At 23.8% G+C, this 22,098-nt stretch overlaps 3 protein-coding genes across 6 annotated transcripts in view; 1 reads left to right on the top strand and 2 right to left on the bottom strand.

Annotated features, from left to right (window-relative positions):
- Positions 1–1,975: 1,975 nt before the first annotated feature.
- On the bottom strand, positions 1,976–9,296 carry LOC122511493 (5'-AMP-activated protein kinase subunit beta-2). The gene is made up of 5 exons (XM_043626766.1): positions 9,025–9,296; positions 7,745–7,952; positions 4,855–5,127; positions 4,506–4,736; positions 1,976–2,419 (listed from the first exon to the last, which is right to left on the bottom strand). The coding sequence occupies exons 2-5, from the start codon at positions 7,934–7,936 to the stop codon at positions 2,273–2,275; spliced, it is 843 nt and encodes a 280-aa protein (XP_043482701.1). The 5' UTR covers positions 7,937–7,952; positions 9,025–9,296; the 3' UTR covers positions 1,976–2,272.
- Positions 9,297–9,607: 311 nt separating this feature from the next.
- On the top strand, positions 9,608–12,145 carry LOC122511494. The gene is made up of 2 exons (XM_043626767.1): positions 9,608–9,854; positions 11,285–12,145. The coding sequence occupies exons 1-2, from the start codon at positions 9,766–9,768 to the stop codon at positions 11,877–11,879; spliced, it is 684 nt and encodes a 227-aa protein (XP_043482702.1). The 5' UTR covers positions 9,608–9,765; the 3' UTR covers positions 11,880–12,145.
- Positions 12,146–12,214: 69 nt separating this feature from the next.
- The window catches only part of LOC122511492 (E3 ubiquitin-protein ligase lubel), a 29,260-nt gene continuing 19,376 nt past the window's right edge, over positions 12,215–22,098 (bottom strand). For 3 of the 4 annotated variants that reach the window (XM_043626762.1, XM_043626765.1, XM_043626764.1), the window contains exons 14-20: positions 20,858–21,055; positions 20,465–20,743; positions 20,255–20,344; positions 19,817–19,973; positions 19,189–19,519; positions 12,682–12,850; positions 12,215–12,353 (exon numbers count right to left, since the gene is read on the bottom strand). In XM_043626762.1, the coding sequence (XP_043482697.1) occupies positions 12,324–12,353; positions 12,682–12,850; positions 19,189–19,519; positions 19,817–19,973; positions 20,255–20,344; positions 20,465–20,743; positions 20,858–21,055 (1,254 nt within the window). In that variant the 3' untranslated portion in view covers positions 12,215–12,323. Of the gene's footprint in view, positions 12,354–12,681; positions 12,851–12,906; positions 13,076–19,188; positions 19,520–19,816; positions 19,974–20,254; positions 20,345–20,464; positions 20,744–20,857; positions 21,056–22,098 lie in introns of all 4 variants that reach the window. The other variant, XM_043626763.1, reaches the window with a different exon arrangement.

The following is a 22,098-nucleotide window of genomic DNA, read 5'->3' as shown; positions in this document are numbered from 1 at the left end:
CATAATAATAATAGTTATAATAATTGGTGTTATTACGCGTGAAATTTTTCTTTTAAAAACATCCAAACTTTTTGACCTATTACCATAAAATTCAAAAACAAAGAGAATTTTACCAAAATAAAGATCGCAATTTTTCTTTTTTACAATATCTATATATTGAGAATTATAAATTAAAATTGAGAAAACGGCCTGAACTTTGTAGGCCGTGTTAATTTTTTTTTTCATTATGCAAATAGTTTTTTTTTTGTTCTGATTGTGTATACAATTTAGCGTGAATTCCACGTTCGGCGGTGTGAATAAAAAAATTACAAATCAAATTTTCATTTCATGGCTAATAACTCAATATTTTATGGCACAAAAGACAAAAAAAAAAATAATTAAAAATTGAACCCTGTACAAATAGGCAACAATGAATTCTGTAGAAATTATTTACAATCTCTCAAAGAAAACAGACTTTAAGGTAGTTTAAAGAAAAAAAAGTACTTTTTTTTAGGGAAAAAAGAATAATTTTGTAAATATTCAATTTTTTTCCCTCACAATTAAAAAAAAAAAATAACAAACAGCAAAAAACAACTGTGGGGAAATTATAAATATAAACTTTAAAAATGTAAAAAAAATAATTAAATTAAACAAAAATCGTTTAACTGTATAAAGGAACAAATTAGAAAAAAGTAATTTCAAAAAAAAACAAATAAAAATCGACAGGTACTTAAAAAGAAAAGTTAAAAATCTCCATCATAACTACCTTATAGTAAATCTCGAATAGATTGAAAAATCAACAGAATTAGTCATGAATGGAAAATATGCTTTCTTTTTACTCGAATTTTTACGTTTAAATGCGAGTTTTCTAACTAAATATTAAGTACCTATAGACTACAATAATATTTATATGTACATGCAAAAGTCTTGCTTGAAAGGTATCTCGATTCAAAATATTTCGCTTTTATAATAAATACATTATTCGCCTCAATAATTACAATATTTTACAATCGCTTTAGGTACAACAAACGTTCCAAAAATTCATAATATTATTAGTTTAGACTCTAATTTTACCTAAAAATTTTTTTTAATTTTTAATTTTTTCATTTTAGTAACAAGCACATAATTTTTAGATATGCAAGTACTTTAAGGCAAAAAGAAAAGAAAATAAATATTAATAATCTTTGCAAAAACTTGGGGTTGTTTGTTGCTAAAGCTAAATAACGCTGCAGCGCAATTATTGGATTTTACAAATTTTTCCCTTTTCGTAAAATTTAACATTTCTTTCCTTTTACTTTCTCAAACAAATTCTTTTCCTTTTTTAACAATTTTAGAAATAATATTCGAATTTTAAAATCTATAATGTTATTTGTCTTTGACTTTGATATTTTTAAAAAATTCATTTATTTAAAAGATTTCTCTTAAAAATAAAAGACTTATTCTTATTTTTAATTTTATAACTACTAGAAATATTAAATCGAAAGATATTTGGTATTTTTTTTAAGAAAAGAAAAATGTAGATTTCAGTTTTCGGAAAAAACTGTATTATACATTTTTCTTTTTTTTCTTTCAAAAACTCCGTCGAGTTAAAAAATTCATTAAATATATTGAAATATATTTAATGTCATATTCCAACGTATAAAAATTTAGTAGCCTTTATTCAGTCTAAATACTTATCTCTTATTTATATATATATATATATATATATATATATATATATATAATAATTTATATATAAATTAAAAATATTCAAGGCTACAACTATTTTCATATATTTATATATTATATAGTTTATGAAAATTTTAACGTTTATATAAAATTTTCATTTCAGACAAATAACATTTTTTCTTTTTGGAATTCAAAATGAAAATAAAAAAAATTCGAAAAATTAACTTCTATTATTGCAATATTAGTATTTTTTTATAAACCACACAAGTCAAGATTTACAATTTAAATTGTCAATTAGAGAGACAAAATTTTATTTTCTTTATTTTTTCTTCATTTGAGAAAATTTAATTTTTAAATATGACGCTTGCTATTAATTTTTTGGAGCGTCACATTTTTTTTGCTAAAAAAATTATATAAATTCTTTTCTTTGATTTATTGGACTTGTGTGCTTTATACAAGATTGACGTAAATAGTATTTTGCAGCTAAATTTTTTGTTTCTTTGTTAAATTTGGTACATACGAGTGTAAAGTTTATTTACACAGTTTGAAAGAGATCGTTTTTTTTTCGTGTTTAAAAACCGATATTTTTTTCCAAAAAAATATATATATATTCCGTTTAGGGAATTTAGATTGGTTTATACAATAACGTAGTGACGTACTTTTTGCGATAGCGGTGCGTAGCTGAGAGGACCATCACACTGTCTTTGATACTTAGGGCATAGAGGTGATTTAACATAACGTGATTTGGTTCAGGCAGAAGAGTGGGTTCACACTGAAAATCGAATAAATATGAATTTTTAATTTAACTACTAATTAATAATTAGTTTAGAATATTAAATGTGAAGCGCTCCAAAGAAAAATCCTAAAAAGAATATTTTTTTTATTCACTCTAAAAATGATTAGATACTAAAAAAAAAATGTTCTAAATTATATTTATTTTTATGAATTTCTGTAATATTGTACAATTATTCGTAAACATCAATAGTTTCGTTTCAAATTTTAAATTCTAACCTTTTTGAAATTCGACAAAAGAATATTAATAGAAAACATGAAAATATAGATAACTCCGAGTCCTCGACTCGGAGTGATCGATATCGTCATGTTTTCTAATAATATAAAGTTGACAAAAAACTATTTTTTAATTAAATAATTAAATAATTTTGATTCAATGCACAATATGTTTGATTCAATAAAAATTAGGTACGTTTAATTCAATTATACAATATATTTAATTCAAACATATTTTTTTTGTTGCCTATTTATTTTTGAATTGAAGAAAATTATTTCTCAGTTTAACTTCTTCGAAATAATTTTCATCATTTCAATTAAATATTTCAATTATTATTTTCTAGAATTCTTAACTAAAATTCTTAGCTCTAAACGAATTATTTTTAATAATTTTTGACAAAGTTCTTTCGGAAGTTTCAAAATCCATTTGTTTACAATTCAATTTTATAGAAATTTGTATTACTTGGAAATTCTTTAATTAAAAATAAATTAGAAAATAAAAACATGAAATAATTTCAAAAGAATTGTTAGTTAAATAAGTATGAAAAAATCATATTTTCAAAGCTTTTAATATGAAAACATTTCAAAATTCAATTATTTCTAAAAATTCATGCTATACCGCTTTTTAAAATTCAATTATGATCTAAAATTTTAACTAAATTTTTACTTTTAAATTCAATTTTTATTCGGAAATACCAACGAGAATTTAATTATTTAAATTTTAAATACAAAATCTAAATAATCTTTCAAAGGATTTTTGTTAAAATTTTTTAAGAATAATTGAATTTTTCCAGCAAATTATTTAAAATTGTATTAAAAATAATTGAAATTCTACAATGAATTGTATTAGTTATGAAAATAATTGAATTTTTGCAAACGAAGTTTATTAAAATTTTAAAATAATTGAATTCTTGCGGAAAATTTTATTATTTATAAAAAAAAATAATTGAATTCTTGCAGAGAATTTTATTATTTTTAAAAACAATTGAATTATTGCGGAGAATTTTACAAACATCTTTTTAAATAATTGATTTTTTTCCAAAAATATTATGAAAATAGTTTTAAATCATTGAATTCCTGTAAAAATATTATTAGTTATGAAAATAATTGAATTTTTGCAACAAAGTTTATTAAAATTTTAAAAATAATTGAATTCTTGAGAAGACATTTATTATTTTTAAAAATAATTGAATTCTTGCGCGAATTTTTAAAAGTTTTTGAAAATAAATGAATTTTTGCAATCATTAACTTTAATTAACTTCTAATTTAGTAACTTCTCTGAAATTCAATTTTTGTAATCTTTTTTTACTAAAATTCTTCTATAAATCCATTATTTTTAATAATTAATTAAAAATTTTAAAAATGCAACTAATTTCAGAATTTGAATTATTAAAATTTTTTAAAAATCCAAGTTCTTTAAAATTTCTATAATTAAATTCATTCGAAATATAAATTTTATAAAATTTATAATTAAAACCTTTTGAAGTTGATCTATTTATGAAAATTGTAAATGCAACTTTTTTAAAATTCAATTAATTTTTAAATATTTAAGTAAAATTATTTATTTAATAATTTATAAGTGAAAATTTTATGAAAGTTCTTTAAGAATTAAGTTAATTTAAAAAGAAATTATGTGTTAACCCTGAAGAAGTTTTTACTGAATATTTTGGATCTAAAATAAAAAAGTAAATCAATCGTATTTACAAACTTGAACAATAGTATTAAATAATATAATTTATTCTCTTTCTGTATTTTTACTCTAAAAATCTAACATTTTTTTGATGATTTTTCTTGGGCACCTTTCTTTGGAGTGCGTCACATATTAAATATATATTTTTTTTGGTATTTACCGATAGAGGTGTATCTTTATTGAGAATAACTTGCAATAAATGAGGAGGAAGAATCGGTGGTCCTGGCGATTTTTCCCATGGTTTATGCGGTGGAATTTCTTGACCGTATTCCGTTTGGGCACTACTGGTGACTCCTTCACTGTCTTTTGCGAGGGCTTGGAAGACTTCAAAGTCCGATTTTCTCACTGACACTAAATTATTTTTCGAACCCATACAATTGTCCACAAGTTTCTAAAAAAGAAGAAAGAAAATTGTTTAGACATTGCTTTTAGTTTTTGTTTTAATATAAAATCGAAATAAAATCATAAAAGTGATAATTAATATTAAATTTAAAAGAAATTGAAATTACCAAGCCAGGATCGTGTCTCCATTCGCCGTCAACATAAAACTTGTACTGATGTTCACCCTCTGGTAAGTCAATTATCGTTACAAAATCACCATGACTTTTAACCATTGGCAGTGTTTTCCAACCAGTGAATGTACCACTGATAAAAACCTGTTTACCACCACCTTCCCATTTAAAAACAGTTGGCAGTACTTTGCTGTCAGCAACTTTAGTGCCTTCGGAGACGGTGTTTGATCGCGGTCGTTGTTTATAATTACTGCTATCTTGTAGGTCTTTCTATTAATTTACAAATTAGGAGAATTACAGAAAATTTAATTTTAAAAAAAAGTTTGAAAAATTATGTTTTAAAATTAAATCCAGTGCTCGAACTAGGTCTATAAATTACGTAAAGATCTGTAAATTTGATTAAAGTCTGTAAAAGTCAGTTTTTTTGAAAAAAAACGTCCGTAAAGTTCGTAATTTGTTTGAAAAAATACGAAAAGTTCGTAAATTGTATGATAGAATTTGGGGAATTTTTAAGAAGTTACAAATGATTGCAAAAATTCAATTATTTTCAAAAATAATAAAATTCTGCACAGAAATTCAATTATGTTCAAAATTTTTTTAAAATTCTAGTCAAAATTTCAATTATATATTTATAAATAATAAAAGTCTTCCCCAAAATTCAATTATTTAAAAAATTTTACTAAAATTTTCTAAAAGAATTCAATTATTTAAAAAAATTACCTTAAAAACTTAAATAAGTAAACTTAAAAAATTTTTTAATAAAATTCTACGCAAACATTTGATTATTCTCATAAATAATAAAAATTTCACAGAAATTTAATTCTTTACAAATTTTGTATAAATTACTTCGTAAATAATTCAATTGTTTTCATAAATAATAATGTTTTTTACAGGAATTCAATTATTAAAAACACAATTTTCATGCAATTTTTTTTAAAAAATTAATTATTTAAAAAGATTTTTATAAAAGTCTTCGTAATAATTCCATTATTTTCAAAAATAATATTTTTTACAGGAATTCAATTATTTAAAACACAATTTTCGTAAAATTTTTCGCAAAAATCAATTATTTAAATAGATTTTACGAAAATTCTTCGCAAGAATTCAATTATTTAAAAAAATTGTCAATAAAATTGTCAATTAATTTTCATTATCTTCAATTTCAATATAAAACTTTCCAAAGGAATTCAATTATTTAAAAAAATTTTCATAAAATTCTTTGCAAAACATTCAATTATTTTTATAAATAATAAAATTATCACAGGAATTCAATTATTTAAAACACTATTTTCATAAAATTTTGGGAAAACAATCAATTATTTAAAAAGATTTTTATAAAATTCTCCGCAAGAATTCAATTATTTTTATCAATAATAAAATTCTCCGCAAGAACTCAAATATTTTTATAAATAATAAAAGTCTTCGCAAGAATCCAATTATTTTTAAAAAATAATAAAAGTCTTCGAAAGAATTCATTTATTTTAAAATTTTTTAATAAACTTCGTTCCAAAAATTCAATTATTTACATAACTAATAATATTTTTACAGGAATTCTATTATTTAAAACTCAATTTTCATAACATTTTTCCAAAAATATCGATTATTTAAAAAGAATTTTATAAAATTCTTCTCAATCATTCAATTATTTAAAAAAATTTATAAAATTCATTGCAAAAATTCAATTATTTAAAAAAAATTTTTATAAAATTCGTTGCAAAAATTCAATTATTTTTATAAATATTAAAACTCATCGCAAGAATTCAATTATTTTTAAAAATAATAAAAGTCTTCGCAAGAATTCAATTATTTTTATAAATAATAAAAGTTTTCACGGAAATTCAATTATCTTTTTAAATTTTAATAAAATTCGTTGCAAAAATTCAATTATTTTCATAACTAATAAAAATCATCGCAGAATTTCAATTATTTTTAATACAATAGTTTAAATTAGTCCCTAGAAAAATAGAATTATTCTTTAAATTTTAATAAAATTCTTTCAAATTATTCAATTATTTTCAAAAATGTACAATTTTAATATAAAATTTTCCAAAGGAATTTAATTATCTTTTTAAATTTTAATAAAATTCGTTGCAAAACAATATATATATATAAATTCAATTAGTTCTAAAAACAATTAAAATCTGGGCAAAAATTCAATTATTTTTAAAAATAATAAAATTCTTCGTAAAAATTCAATTATTTTTTAAAAATTTAATAAAATTCGTTGCAAAAATTCAATTATTTTCATAATTAATACAACTCATCGCATAATTTCAATTATTTCTAATACAATCTTAAATAAATCCCTGGAAAAATTCAATTATTCCAAAGCAATTTTAATAAAATTCTTCGAAAGATTATTTATTTTTGTATTTAAATAATTGAATGCTAGTAGAATTTTCTAATAAAAATTGATTTAAGAATAAATTTTAGTTACAATTTTGATAAGCAAATGAATTTAAAAATTCCCAATGAACTTTTTCAAAAATTATTAAAAATAATTGATTTAAAGAAGAATTTTAGTTTAAAACTCTAGATAATAATAATTGAATTGAAATTATGAAAATAATTTTGAAGAAGTGGTTATAAAACATAAAGAAGTCAATTACTCCGAGTCGAAGACTCGGAGTGATCTACTTCTTCATGTTTTATAATTATGAAAAAATTTCATTTACATTTTTAAGTAAAATGTTCTCTTATTTGTCTCGGACTGATTATATTTTTCTCAGAAATTGGTCCGTAATTTTTTATTTTTGGTACTTAAAGTCCGTAATTTTTAATACTTTCACTGATTCGAGCCCTGTTCAATCTTAAAAAAAATAATTATAATAAAATAAATAATAATAAATAATAAATAAAAATGTATTTAATCAATCAATTGAAAAACCTTTGTAAAGTAGGATTCATCATCCTCGTGAGATGTTTGGCAAACGAGATTCTTATTAGGTGCTTTTTCGAAAACAAATGGCTGTCCTTCTTTACTCGGGGATGGAGGAGGTTGATCCTTACTATGTCGACGATGATAACTGGAATTACCTGAATGATGACCTACAGGTTGATTACTTCCAGCGTTACCCATTATCCAGTTGTAACTCCTAAACAATTATTTTAATAGTATTAATAAATTTTATAAACTAAAAACTAAATTTCTAATAAAACGAAAACTTCTCTCTCACTCTTAGAGAAATAATAATCATTTCTTTAAATATGAGATTAAAAAATTGTTATCAAGTGATAAAATTATCTAAATCGTCATCACACTAAAGATAATCGTCAAGTATTTTCTTTAAGAAAATTGTAGAGAAAAAAATAGAAATATTTCATTGTATAAAGTAAATATGAAAATCGTTTTTATGAATCGTTTTGTGATTTTAAGTAGGCAAAAGACGCATATCCACTTAAAAACGTGCCTGATATTCTCCGGCACTTGATTGCACGCTTAGCAGTTGAAATTGCTGACAAGCACATTCATGATACTACTACAACAACAAAAAGGTATCATAACGTCATCCCGAGAAAAATCATCTCGAAGACTCGAACTGAGGAGAGATGCGAGAAACTATTTCAAAAATTTTATCTCCACATTTTTTCACTCATCAAAAATAACTAAAATACCATCTTTTATTATTTTCCTAACATTAAATTCCCAAAAATGTAATTAAGAGTCTTAATTTTCAAAAATTAAAACAACACAAAGTTATTTTTTGCACACTATTAAATTTGATATTCTAAAGTTTATTACTCAATCAAGTGATAATATATACTTGATGCATCGTAGTTTTCATACTATTACCAATACAACTATAAAAATTATTCTAAATATAAATTTACATTTTTCTCAAGTCTCTGAAATAAACAACATTTAAATTTCCACTTTGCATATTCATTTAGCAGGTGTAAATGTGATAAGAAAATCTTATTTTTCATCGATTGTTTAATTTATTTCCAAATGAAAAATTGTAAAAACAAAAATTTGAAATTAAAAATAGAATAAAAATTGTATTTCGGTAAAAAAGAAAAAAAAAAACTGTCGAGAGACATATTTTCAGTATAAGAGATAATATAAGGCAGGAATAAACAAAGTTACTTTGCATAACAATAACTTTCAAATTTCAAATGACAAGCACATTTAGAGAAATAAAATAAATTTTATGTACAAATACTCACCTCACAGATTCTCAAAGGAGACTCCACGATTAAATTTACGTTTTGAATTTCATAGAACTCACTAATTCACTATTATATACACATTGGCGTCAAAATAAACATGAAAATTTTTGTTAAAAAAGAAACTCGTGTGTAGCTTGAATTATAAATCTTTTATCAGCTGATTATGGGACAATAGCAGAAGCACCATGATTCAAGAGTACTACCTAAGATTTTATTCACTTGTTTTAATTGTTGCAGAAGTATTTGTACGTGAGGGAAAGCAGGTAGAGCAGTACTGGGTATGTTGTATCTATAGTATATGTCAAGCACGTAATATAGGTCAATCCAATAAAATTTAAGAACACCTAGACTTAAATTTTAAATAATTCAATTTTACAAATAAAATTTTGGAAAATAGGGAAAAATAGTAAAAATTCGATAAATTGACATTGACGCGATAGTAATTTAGATCAAAGAAACAATAACAAAAACAAAGAATAATTTGATCTACTAACTTGTTGATGAGTGTGAAGTTGACTTTACGTCTAGAGGTCACTAGTTGTTGTAACGGTCAAACGGCGAAACATTCGTCTGCTATTCATAAGGTGACAAACTTTTTGTTAGATAACTTTACATTGTGTTCAATTCTTTGTTATTGTTGCTTCAAGTGCGCCAAGTAAACCAAGTTTTCCTCGTGTCTCGTGTGTTGTGTTTTGTATCAAGCCAGTCTTCTTGTTGTGTATATAAATCGTATAAATAATGGAGAACGTTACTCACTTGTGGAATGTAACAAGTTTTTTAATGAAATTCAATGACAAAAGTATTAACAATTTACGTAATTATTATGTGTAAGTATGCTTCTTAATATAATTTATAACATAGAAAGAATGTCACTCTATAAATATTAATGAAAATGGTATTAAATTTATTTCACTTGTGTAGACCGTGTAGACGTAAACATAACCTATAAAGATTTCTTTAAATCTTTTTAAACATAAAAATTATGAATTCGTAAAAATTAACGTGTAGTTTAATTACAAATTTCTAAAGGGATGTCAAAGTCGTTGGAATTTTTAAATTAATTGTTTTTGGCATCAATTCTAAATCAATTTTTATTATAAAGTTCTACGAGAATTCAATTATTTAAATACAAAGACATGACGACAAAAATAAATAATTTATTGAATAGTTGAATATTTCTTAAATTTTAATTCTTATAAAGAACTTTATCAACATTTTTTAAAATAATTGAATTTTTACGAAGAATTGCATTAAAATGTTTGATAATAATTAAATTCATTCAAGAAATGTAATTGAAAATGAATTGAAAATAATTATTACACTCTAAGAATCAAATTGTATCAAATTTTTTTAAATAATTGAATTTTTTCGAAGAATTTTATTCAAATTTTTGAGAATAATAGCGATTTTAGAGGACTTGATTTAAAATTATGTTAAAAATAATTGAAATCCTGTGATGAGTTTTATTATTTACGAAAATAATTGAATTTTTGTCACCGAACTTTAGTAAAATTTTTAAAATAATTACATTCTTGGGAAGAATTTTAAAAATATATTTTTAAAGAAATGATTTTTTCAAAAAATTTTATGGAAATTGTGTTTTAAATAATTGAATTCCTGTAAAAAATGTTATTATTTACGAAAATAATTGAATTCCTTCCAAGAATTTCATTAAAATTATAATGAAAACAATTTAATTATTATAAAGAACTTCATTAAAATTTGGAGAACAGTTTTATAGAAGTCTTTTTAAATAATTGATATTTCAGAAAAATATTATGAAAATTGAATTTTAAATAATTGAATTCTTGTAAAAAATATTATTATTTATAGAAATAATTGAATGTTAGCAATGAATTTAATAAATATATTTTAAAGAATTGAATTCATTTAGGAAATTTTATATTACAATACATAGTCGAATTTGAAAATAATTGAAATTGTTTTAAAGAATTTTATTAAAATTTTGAGAATAATTCCATTTTTCGATGAATTAATTTAAAATTGTATTAAAAATAATTGAAATTATGCAAAGAATTTTATTATTTTTAAAAATAATTGAATTCTGTCCCAGATTTTAATTATTTATAAAAATAATAAAATTTTTGAGAAGAATTTTATTATTTACAAAAATAATTGATTTTTTGCGAAGAATTTTATTATTCATAAAAATAATTGAATTCTTGCCAAAATATCCAATGCTGCGAGGGTGAAATCCAACCAAACAAAAATTTGAAAATTGTCTACCAATTTTTAGAAATTGCTGTCGACAACAAGAAAGATTCTTCGATCTGCCAAACAACTGCTTTGGACCCTCAGTAATGTGCAGTCACTGCGGTTCATTTTGGTCGAAAGTAAAGCACAAAAATCGTCTACTACCGAGTAAATTACCAAAAAAGAATCTCAAACTCGATGCAAATGACAATAGTTCATCAAAATTTCGCTCATCACTCGCACGTAAATGCCAACGTGGAAAAATGAATAAACTGCAAATAAAATGTTCCGTCTGCTCAAAATATACAACCATACCTCGCAATAAACCAATTAAAATTAAATCTCCATCCAAAGTCGATTTAAATACCACGGAAATTTTACAATCCGGCAAGAAAAAAAAGAAGCGCACCAAGGATAAGACAGCCGGTTTAAATATATCATTGTCCGATTCATTTAATTCAGCATCGCCGAATAAAATTTCCACTCCTCTTCAAAAGGAAAGAAAGGAAACTGTTAGAACGATAACGCCACTTGGAAAAGTTAAGAAAATTAATAAAGATAGACTGAGTAATATTTTGAGTAGCGACAGTGCGAAGAAGAGAAATAGTTTAACGAACTTTTTGAAAGAACTTTATTAGGTTTAAGTACAGATGATGTCGATGATGATGAAGATGATATTGATGATGATGATGATGATGATGATAATGATGAAAATGATGATTGTGGAAGATGTGATTTATTGTGTAGAAATATTTTTCTATTGTACAAACAGTAACTTTATAATTACTTATAGATTCTATAATTATAGATACATAGATTCTATAATTACAGATACAGATAATTATACAGATTTTATAATTACAGAAACATACAGATTTAATAAAACTTATTTGTAATCAACGATTATAGTAGAAACAATGTGAAATATTTATTTAAAATTTTTCTCATGAATCAATTTTCTCATCAATTGAAGATTCTTAATTCATACCTACGTAATAAATGCCTAACTTAATATTTGTCGCACTTGATGTGATTTATAAATAATTATTCATCAGATACGTCCAGGATTCGAAATCACTTTTCTACTCCAAAGGTATTTCCTGCCTGACAATCTGTAACAGAAACAAAATTTCAAAAACACACTCTTTAAGAACTTTGCAGCAAACTTTCTTAATTGGCAAATTTGTTTGTCAAATTTTACAAAATTTGCAAATTCGTTGCTATTTGGTACTTTCTAGTTAAGTAATAAGTTAAGAGCTTCGCTTAAGTTCAACTTTCTGGTTCTTTTTGATGAGTTCGGTTCCCAAATTCATCAAAAAGAACCTGAGAGGGATCAGAAAGTTGAACGAAGCTTGGATTATACTATTAATTCTTATAATTAAAAAAAAATTTGGAAAGTGTCGAACGGATTGTTTTTTTTTTTTTTTTTTTAAAGATCACCTGAATGCAGGCCATGAGGTAATCCTGTTCGGACATTTTCTGATCCTTGGTAGGTGGGACTTTTCCCCGGCGGCGCAACTCTTGCTTAGCGTCGTTCAAATCAAAGATCGAGACCGGATCCAACTTGCCCTTGAGCACCAGACCCGCCAGATATTCAATGTAATGCTGCCTGCGGGGAAAAGTACCCATTTTAATTTTTCTCTAGAAACTATAAATATAAATTACCTCCAATAAATCCCTCTCATAGTCGGCCTGATCACGTCCATACCAATTTGCCGGTAATTTTTTACCAGCACGTAGAATACATGTCTCAAGATCGTCGGTATTTAATAATTTTAGAGGTTCCACGTGCGATGAACGCACTTGACGAACTAAATATTCGATGTAATGATTCCTGTGTATTAGCAAATTATTGTGTATAATAGAGGCATTTTTCAAAATTGTTTTATAGCTAACAGGCTTTGCACTCATCTACTAAAATCTACTATTCATTATTATTTACTATTTTTTTACGTTATGCTACTATTCGGATACTTTATTTAAATTTCAGCCACTAAAAGCTACTATTTCTGTTTTTTTTTTAAATTCCACTACTTTAAATTCGCTAATAAAATCAAAAAACTATTCTCAAAAATTTGAATCAAATTCTTTAAAACGATTCAATTATTTTCAAAAAATATTCAAAATTCAATTATTTTCAATATCTAGTATTTTTATTTATTTATTCAAAATACACGGGCTTTTTTTATTTTTATAAAATTTCGCAAAAGAATTCAATCATTTAAAAAAAAAATTGACAAAATTCATCCAAAATTCAATTATTTTCATAAATAATAAAATTTTCACAGGATTTCAATTAATTTAGAATAGCATTTTTAAAAGAATTCCGAAGAAATCAATTATTTAACAAAATTTTTATACAATTCTTCACATTAATTCAAATACTTTTACTAATAATGGCATTTTTCATAAAAATTCAATTTTTTAAAAAATTTTTTAATAAAATTCTAAGCAAGAATTCAATTATTTTCATAAATAATAAAACTCATTAAAGAATTGCAATTATATTTAATACTATTCTAAATTAATTAATCAAAAAATTCAATTATTTTGACAAATAATAAAGTTTTCCACAAGAATTCAATTATTTAAAATAAAATTTTTGTGATATTTATTATATTTCGAAAAAATTTATTTTTCAAAACAATGTTTATAAAATTCTTATGGAGAATTTAATTATTTTCAAAAATAACAAAATTTTGCACAGAAGTTCAATTCTTTTTAAAAATTTTAATACAATTTTTCTCAAAAATTTAATTATTTTTATAAATAATAAAATTCTTCGCAAAAATTTAATTATTTTTAAAAATAATAAAATTCTTCGCATAATTTCAATTATTTTTAATCCAATTTAAAATTATTTCATCGAAAAATGGAATTACTCTTAGAATTTTAATAAAAGTCTTTCAAACAATTTTAATTATTTTTAAAAATCTTTCAAAATTCAATTATTTTCAATTTTTACTATGTATTTTAATATAAAATTTCCTAAATGAATTCAATTCTTTAAAAAACAATTATAAAATTCATTGCAAAACATTCAATTATTTCCATAAATAATAATATTTTTTACAGGAATTCAATTATTTAAAACTCAATTTTCATAAAATTTTTCGAAAATATCGATTATTTAAAAAGACTTTTATAAAGTTCTTCTCCAAAAATACAATTATTTAAAAAAAATTTTATAAAATTCTTTGCAAATATTCAATTATTTTTATAAATATTAAAACTCTTCGCAAGAATTGAAGCTAAATGCCATAAAAAACAACAAAAAATGTTGAATTCTAAAAAATTCGGTTTTTTGAATTTTTGATAATTTTTGAAAATTTTAGATTTTTTACCAAAGGGTGGAGTAATCAAAATAAGTAAAGTATTTTTCAAGAGCACAAAAATATTGAAGCTAAATGCCATAAAAAAGAAGAAAAAATGTTGAATTCTAAGAAATTCGGTTTTTTGAATTTTTGATAAATTTTGAAAATTTTAGATTTTTTACCAAAGGGTAAAGATTTTTAAATAAGTAAAGTATTTTTCAAGAGCACAAAAATATTGAAGCTAATTACGATAAAAAAGAACACAAAATGTTGAATTCTAAGAAATTCGGTTTTTCGAATTTTTGATAATTTTTGAAAATTTTAGATTTTTTACCAAAGGGTGGAGTAATTAAAATAAGTTAAGTATTTTTCAAGAGCACAAAAATAATGAAGCTAGTTGCCATAAAAAAGAAGAAAAAATGATGAATTTTATGAAATTCGGTTTTTCAAATTTTTGATAAATTTTGATAATTTTTAGAAATTTTAAGAAATTCGGTTTTTCAAATTTTTGATAAATTTTGAAAATTTTAGATTTTTTATCAAAGGGTAAAGATTTTTAAATAAGTAAAGTATTTTTCAAGAGCACAAAAATATTAAAGCTAAATGCCATAAAAAAGAACAAAAAATGTTGAATTCTAAGGAATTCGGTTTTTTGAATTTTTGATAATTTTTGAAAATTTTAGATTTTTTACCAAATGGTGGAGTAATCAAAATAAGTAAATTATTTTTCAAGAGCACAAAAATATTGAAGCTAAATGCCATAAAAAAGAAGAAAAAATGTTGAATTTTAAGAAATTCGGTTTTTTGAATTTTTGATAATTTTTGAAAATTTTAGATTTTTTACCAAAGGGTAAAGATTTTTAAATAAGTAAAGTATTTTTTAAGAGCACAAAAATATTGAAGCTAAATGCCATAAAAAAGAAGAAAAAATGTTGAATTCTAAGAAATTCGGTTTTTTGAATTTTTGATAATTTTTGAAAATTTTAGATTTTTTACCAAAGGGTAAAGATTTTTAAATAAGTAAAGTATTTTTCAAGAGCACAAAAATATTGAAGCTAAATGCCATAAAAAACAACAAAAAATGTTGAATTCTAAAAAATTCGGTTTTTTGAATTTTTGATAATTTTTGAAAATTTTAGATTTTTTACCAAAGGGTGGAGTAATCAAAATAAGTAAAGTATTTTTCAAGAGCACAAAAATATTGAAGCTAAATGCCATAAAAAAGAAGAAAAAATGTTGAATTCCAAGAAATTCGGTTTTTTGAATTTTTGATAATTTTTGAAAATTTTAGATTTTTTACCAAATGGTGGAGTAATCAAAATAAGTAAATTATTTTTCAAGAGCACAAAAATATTGAAGCTAAATGCCATAAAAAAGAAGAAAAAATGTTGAATTTTAAGAAATTCGGTTTTTTGAATTTTTGATAATTTTTGAAAATTTTAGATTTTTTACCAAAGGGTAAAGATTTTTAAATAAGTAAAGTATTTTTCAAGAGCACAAAAATATTAAAGCTAAATGCCATAAAAAAGAACAAAAAATGTTGAATTCTAAGAAATTCGGTTTTTTGAATTTTTGATAAATTTTGAAAATTTTAGATTTTTTACCAAAGGGTAAAGATTTTTAAATAAGTAAAGTATTTTTCAAGAGCACAAAAATATTGAAGCTAAATGCCATAAAAAACAACAAAAAATGTTGAATTCTAAAAAATTCGGTTTTTTGAATTTTTGATAATTTTTGAAAATTTTAGATTTTTTACCAAAGGGTGGAGTAATCAAAATAAGTAAAGTATTTTTCAAGAGCACAAAAATATTGAAGCTAAATGCCATAAAAAAGAAGAAAAAATGTTGAATTTTAAGAAATTCGGTTTTTTGAATTTTTGATAATTTTTGAAAATTTTAGATTTTTTACCAAAGGGTAAAGATTTTTAAATAAGTAAAGTATTTTTTAAGAGCACAAAAATATTGAAGCTAAATGCCATAAAAAAGAAGAAAAAATGTTGAATTCTAAGAAATTCGGTTTTTTGAATTTTTGATAATTTTTGAAAATTTTAGATTTTTTACCAAAGGGTAAAGATTTTTAAATAAGTAAAGTATTTTTCAAGAGCACAAAAATATTGAAGCTAAATGCCATAAAAAACAACAAAAAATGTTGAATTCTAAAAAATTCGGTTTTTTGAATTTTTGATAATTTTTGAAAATTTTAGATTTTTTACCAAAGGGTGGAGTAATCAAAATAAGTAAAGTATTTTTCAAGAGCACAAAAATATTGAAGCTAAATGCCATAAAAAAGAAGAAAAAATGTTGAATTCCAAGAAATTCGGTTTTTTGAATTTTTGATAATTTTTGAAAATTTTAGATTTTTTACCAAATGGTGGAGTAATCAAAATAAGTAAATTATTTTTCAAGAGCACAAAAATATTGAAGCTAAATGCCATAAAAAAGAAGAAAAAATGTTGAATTTTAAGAAATTCGGTTTTTTGAATTTTTGATAATTTTTGAAAATTTTAGATTTTTTACCAAAGGGTAAAGATTTTTAAATAAGTAAAGTATTTTTCAAGAGCACAAAAATATTAAAGCTAAATGCCATAAAAAAGAACAAAAAATGTTGAATTCTAAGAAATTCGGTTTTTTGAATTTTTGATAAATTTTGAAAATTTTAGATTTTTTACCAAAGGGTAAAGATTTTTAAATAAGTAAAGTATTTTTCAAGAGCACAAAAATATTGAAGCTAAATGCCATAAAAAACAACAAAAAATGTTGAATTCTAAAAAATTCGGTTTTTTGAATTTTTGATAATTTTTGAAAATTTTAGATTTTTTACCAAAGGGTGGAGTAATCAAAATAAGTAAAGTATTTTTCAAGAGCACAAAAATATTGAAGCTAAATGCCATAAAAAAGAAGAAAAAATGTTGAATTCCAAGAAATTCGGTTTTTTGAATTTTTGATAATTTTTGAAAATTTTAGATTTTTTACCAAATGGTGGAGTAATCAAAATAAGTAAATTATTTTTCAAGAGCACAAAAATATTGAAGCTAAATGCCATAAAAAAGAAGAAAAAATGTTGAATTTTAAGAAATTCGGTTTTTTGAATTTTTGATAATTTTTGAAAATTTTAGATTTTTTACCAAAGGGTAAAGATTTTTAAATAAGTAAAGTATTTTTTAAGAGCACAAAAATATTGAAGCTAAATGCCATAAAAAAGAAGAAAAAATGTTGAATTCTAAGAAATTCGGTTTTTTGAATTTTTGATAATTTTTGAAAATTTTAGATTTTTTACCAAAGGGTAAAGATTTTTAAATAAGTAAAGTATTTTTCAAGAGCACAAAAATATTGAAGCTAAATGCCATAAAAAACAACAAAAAATGTTGAATTCTAAAAAATTCGGTTTTTTGAATTTTTGATAATTTTTGAAAATTTTAGATTTTTTACCAAAGGGTGGAGTAATCAAAATAAGTAAAGTATTTTTCAAGAGCACAAAAATATTGAAGCTAAATGCCATAAAAAAGAAGAAAAAATGTTGAATTCCAAGAAATTCGGTTTTTTGAATTTTTGATAATTTTTGAAAATTTTAGATTTTTTACCAAATGGTGGAGTAATCAAAATAAGTAAATTATTTTTCAAGAGCACAAAAATATTGAAGCTAAATGCCATAAAAAAGAAGAAAAAATGTTGAATTTTAAGAAATTCGGTTTTTTGAATTTTTGATAATTTTTGAAAATTTTAGATTTTTTACCAAAGGGTAAAGATTTTTAAATAAGTAAAGTATTTTTTAAGAGCACAAAAATATTGAAGCTAAATGCCATAAAAAAGAAGAAAAAATGTTGAATTCTAAGAAATTCGGTTTTTTGAATTTTTGATAATTTTTGAAAATTTTAGATTTTTTACCAAAGGGTAAAGATTTTTAAATAAGTAAAGTATTTTTCAAGAGCACAAAAATATTGAAGCTAAATGCCATAAAAAACAACAAAAAATGTTGAATTCTAAAAAATTCGGTTTTTTGAATTTTTGATAATTTTTGAAAATTTTAGATTTTTTACCAAAGGGTGGAGTAATCAAAATAAGTAAAGTATTTTTCAGGAGCACAAAAATATTGAAGCTAAATGCCATAAAAAAGAAGAAAAAATGTTGAATTCTAAGAAATTCGGTTTTTTGAATTTTTGATAAATTTTGAAAATTTTAAGAAATTTTAAGAAATTCGGTTTTTCAAATTTTTGATAAATTTTGATAATTTTAGAATTTTTACCAAAGGGTGGAGACTATTAAATAAGTAAAGTGTTTTTAAAGAGCCCAAAAATATTGAAATTAGATTTAAAATTCCACTGGAATTTCGTAAAAATTTGACCTGGAAATCATGGAAAATGTATGGAATTTTAAATTCGGATTTCTGTAGGAATCCTGAATAATATAATAATATAATAATTCAGAATTTAGTTCTGATTTGAAGAGTAGATCGATTAATTACTTTAATTCCGAAGGTGACACAGTTTTTTAAGTCTTGAATTTTAAGTCTCAAAAACGTTTATCTTTGATCTGGACCCTCAATTTTTGTTAGCAGTGTTTGTTCTCCAAAGAGAGTAATAGAGAGTAATAGGAAGAGAAAATTAATATAAATTCTGTAAAATACAAAAAATTACCTGCATAAGCCAGCATGACCATCAATAACGTCCGAATTACAAGTGGTGTCAACCAATTCCGTTGGTGTTTCTTTTTGAAGTTGCACTTTGCATTTACGTTCACCAATTGGTCCATTGGTATTGAATTCAATGCCACTTTCCTTCAGCAATTGTTGCAATTGTTCCGGTTCCTTGTCACGAAGGTAAAATAAACAATTTCGCGGATGATGCGCGTGTAGTCCCAATTTGGCACAATACACACTGACGTCACATTTCGCCCCCATTACGAAAGCCTTTCCACAGCCGCAACAAAATTCGTATTTGCATTGGTTACAAGTAAAATGCATACATCCTGTAATTTCAGTTTTTCGACTTTATTATTTTATTGTTCAAAAATTAGGACTTTTTCTGCTTTTTTACATGTTAAAAAAATGTGTCATTTTTTTGCTTTATTCTGAGTTCAAAAGGGTGACTTTTTCAACTTTAGTGCATGTTTAAAAATTGTGACTCTTTCAAGCTTTATTATGTGTTTAAAAAATGTGAATTTTAATTTTAATACCGAAATCAGCTCTAATTTAGAACCTTTTTTTTTACAGGAAAGAAATGGGAACTGAGAGGTAAGAATTAAATTATTTTTGTTACTACTCACCGCCTCGGGACAAAGAATATTTAAATTTGCAATTCGGACAATCGATTCCATTGTCTGCTAAATGTTTAGCAAGACCAGCTTCCTGATTGTCCGGATCATTTTTGTCCTTCCACTCAGCGAATTGGTTACAATTTATTCCCTCGTGTTGTTTTTCCCACTAGGATTTTTTTTAGAAAATTTTAATTTTTAATTTATGTAAGTTTGTAAATAAATAAATGCAAAGTTTTGTATTTTTAAAGAGGACGCGAAAGGTCTTAAAACGCATCAAGTGAATAGAAAAAGATCTAACGTCCCCTCTTAGCGCATGCGCCGAGTCGTTCATGCGCATGCGGCTCTAGAGAGAGAAAGAAGAGGGGACGTTACGAACTCTTTCTATCAATCGAACGCTTTCGTAAATTCACTAATTTTTTTAATATACTTTTTTGAAATTATTCTTACTGGTCTTCGGCAAACAGCACACGTAATCGATCGACAGTCTGGACAAGTTAACCGCTTTTGATTTTGGTCTGCGTAAAAACCACTTGAACACTAAAAAGAAAAGAAAATTTCCAAACGTTTCTTCATTTGTTTAAACTTTTTTAGATTTTTTAGTGTTAGAATTATATTTTTTTAAAAATGTAGTTTAGATTAAACTGATTTATAAATTACCTGAACGCACCACTTAAAATTTGGATCTTTCATTAAAGTTCTGTCTCTGAGTTTTCGTTGAAATAATTCATGAATTGGAGGATCAAGGAACGATTTCAGTTGTATGTCCAAAATACTGAAATACTCTAAGATTTCATCCTCGGTTGCATTAATTAAATCCGGTTCCTTACAATATGGACACACTGCGTCCGTTATGCTTCGATCACTTATTTGTATTGTAAAGTAATTTTTGGCGCAATCGTTGCAACAACGATGAGTGCATTTAAGCATCGATACCATCTATGTGAAGAAAAATAAAAAATATTAAAACAAAATTTAAAAAAAATATTCAGAGAAGATTAAAAAAAAAATTGAAAAATAATTTAGTAAAAGTGAGGAAAAATAAATTCGAACCTCGTTCATTGAAACGCGACTGGTACACAATTCGCATTCCTGTTGCAAGAAAGCTAATGCTGACTCAACATTTGAGCATTCCTTTGCTGCAAGAACTGACTCAGTGTCTCCAAATTTAAGTGACAGTAATGTTGCCGCAATTTCAGCTTCATTATAATTCGAGACACGTCCCTCTGCTAATAATTGACGAGCAACTCTCTGTAAAGAAAATATTTTCACATTATTCAATAATTCGAATAGAGGAAATTTAAAAATTTTTATTTTTTTATTATTGGGGTGAAAAAAACATTGGTGTTAAAATGAACATTTTCAAGGGGTAAGAAACTGGATTCTTGTTTTAATTACGATTAATAAACTAAAACTACATTTATTGTTACGCTTTTTATTTTTGATAATAAACGAACACACCAACGTCTATAAATGAGCTGGGGGTGCGATTCTGTAACTTCACTTCACTCTTTCTTCACTTTCACTTTAACTTCACTTCACTCTTTCTTCACTTTCACTTTACTTTAACTTTACTTTCACTTTACTTTAACTTTACTTTCACTTTACATTCATTTCACTTTCATTTTTACTTTACTTTCGTATAACTTTCACTTCACTCTCACTCCACTTTCATTTTACTTACATTTCACTTTCACTTTATTTTCACTTCACTTTTACTTCACTTTAATTTTATTGAATTTAACTTATCTTCAAAATTTTAAAAAAATTTTAAATATAAATAAAGTTAAATTCAACAAAAATAAAATGAAAGTGAAGAAAGAGTGAAAGTGAAGAAAGAGTGAAATTGAAGAAAGAGTGAAAGTGAAGAAAGAGTGAAAGTGAAGAGAGAGTGAAAGTGAAGAAAGAGTGAAATTGAAGAAAGAGTGAAGTGAAGAAAGAGTGAAAATAAAGAATGAGAATGAGGCGAAAGTGAAGTGAAAGTGGAGTGAACTGAAAATGAAGTTACAGAATCGACCCCCGATTGGAATACAGGATTAATTTTCTTCTATTCTGAAATAAATATTTCATGCACACTATTTTAATTTGACTTAATATTTTTTATTTTACTTTTCGATTCTTTGGAAGAATTCTTTAGCGTCGACGCTCAGCGTCTTGTTTTCTTCTTTTCCATTTGGTGCAAAAAAAATGTTTTTTCGACGTTCAGCATCGACGCTAAATTTAGAAAATTCTTCATTTTATCTGATTCTTAATTCTATGATTAGTAATGACAATGAATGTTACAGTGAAGAAAG

The sequence above is a fragment of the Leptopilina heterotoma genome, unplaced genomic scaffold (assembly GCF_015476425.1).
Source record: "Leptopilina heterotoma isolate Lh14 unplaced genomic scaffold, ASM1547642v1 Lhet_83, whole genome shotgun sequence".
In the NCBI taxonomy this organism is placed as follows: domain Eukaryota; kingdom Metazoa; phylum Arthropoda; class Insecta; order Hymenoptera; family Figitidae; genus Leptopilina; species Leptopilina heterotoma.
Note: the sequence above shows the minus strand (reverse complement) of the source record. Positions and strands in the feature narration are given on the sequence as shown.

Coding starts and splice junctions, on each gene's coding strand:
- LOC122511493 (XM_043626766.1), bottom strand. CDS start 7,936: ATGGGTAACGCTGGAAGTAATCAACCTGTAGGTCATCATTCAGGTAAT. Junction 4,737..4,854: donor GGAGACACGATCCTGGCTTG/GTAATTTCAATT, acceptor CTTCTTTTTTAG/AAACTTGTGGACAATTGTAT. Junction 2,420..4,505: donor ATAAAGATACACCTCTATCG/GTAAATACCAAA, acceptor TTCGATTTTCAG/TGTGAACCCACTCTTCTGCC.
- LOC122511494 (XM_043626767.1), top strand. CDS start 9,766: ATGGAGAACGTTACTCACTTGTGGAATGTAACAAGTTTTTTAATGAAA. Junction 9,855..11,284: donor AATTTACGTAATTATTATGT/GTAAGTATGCTT, acceptor ACCAATTTTTAG/AAATTGCTGTCGACAACAAG.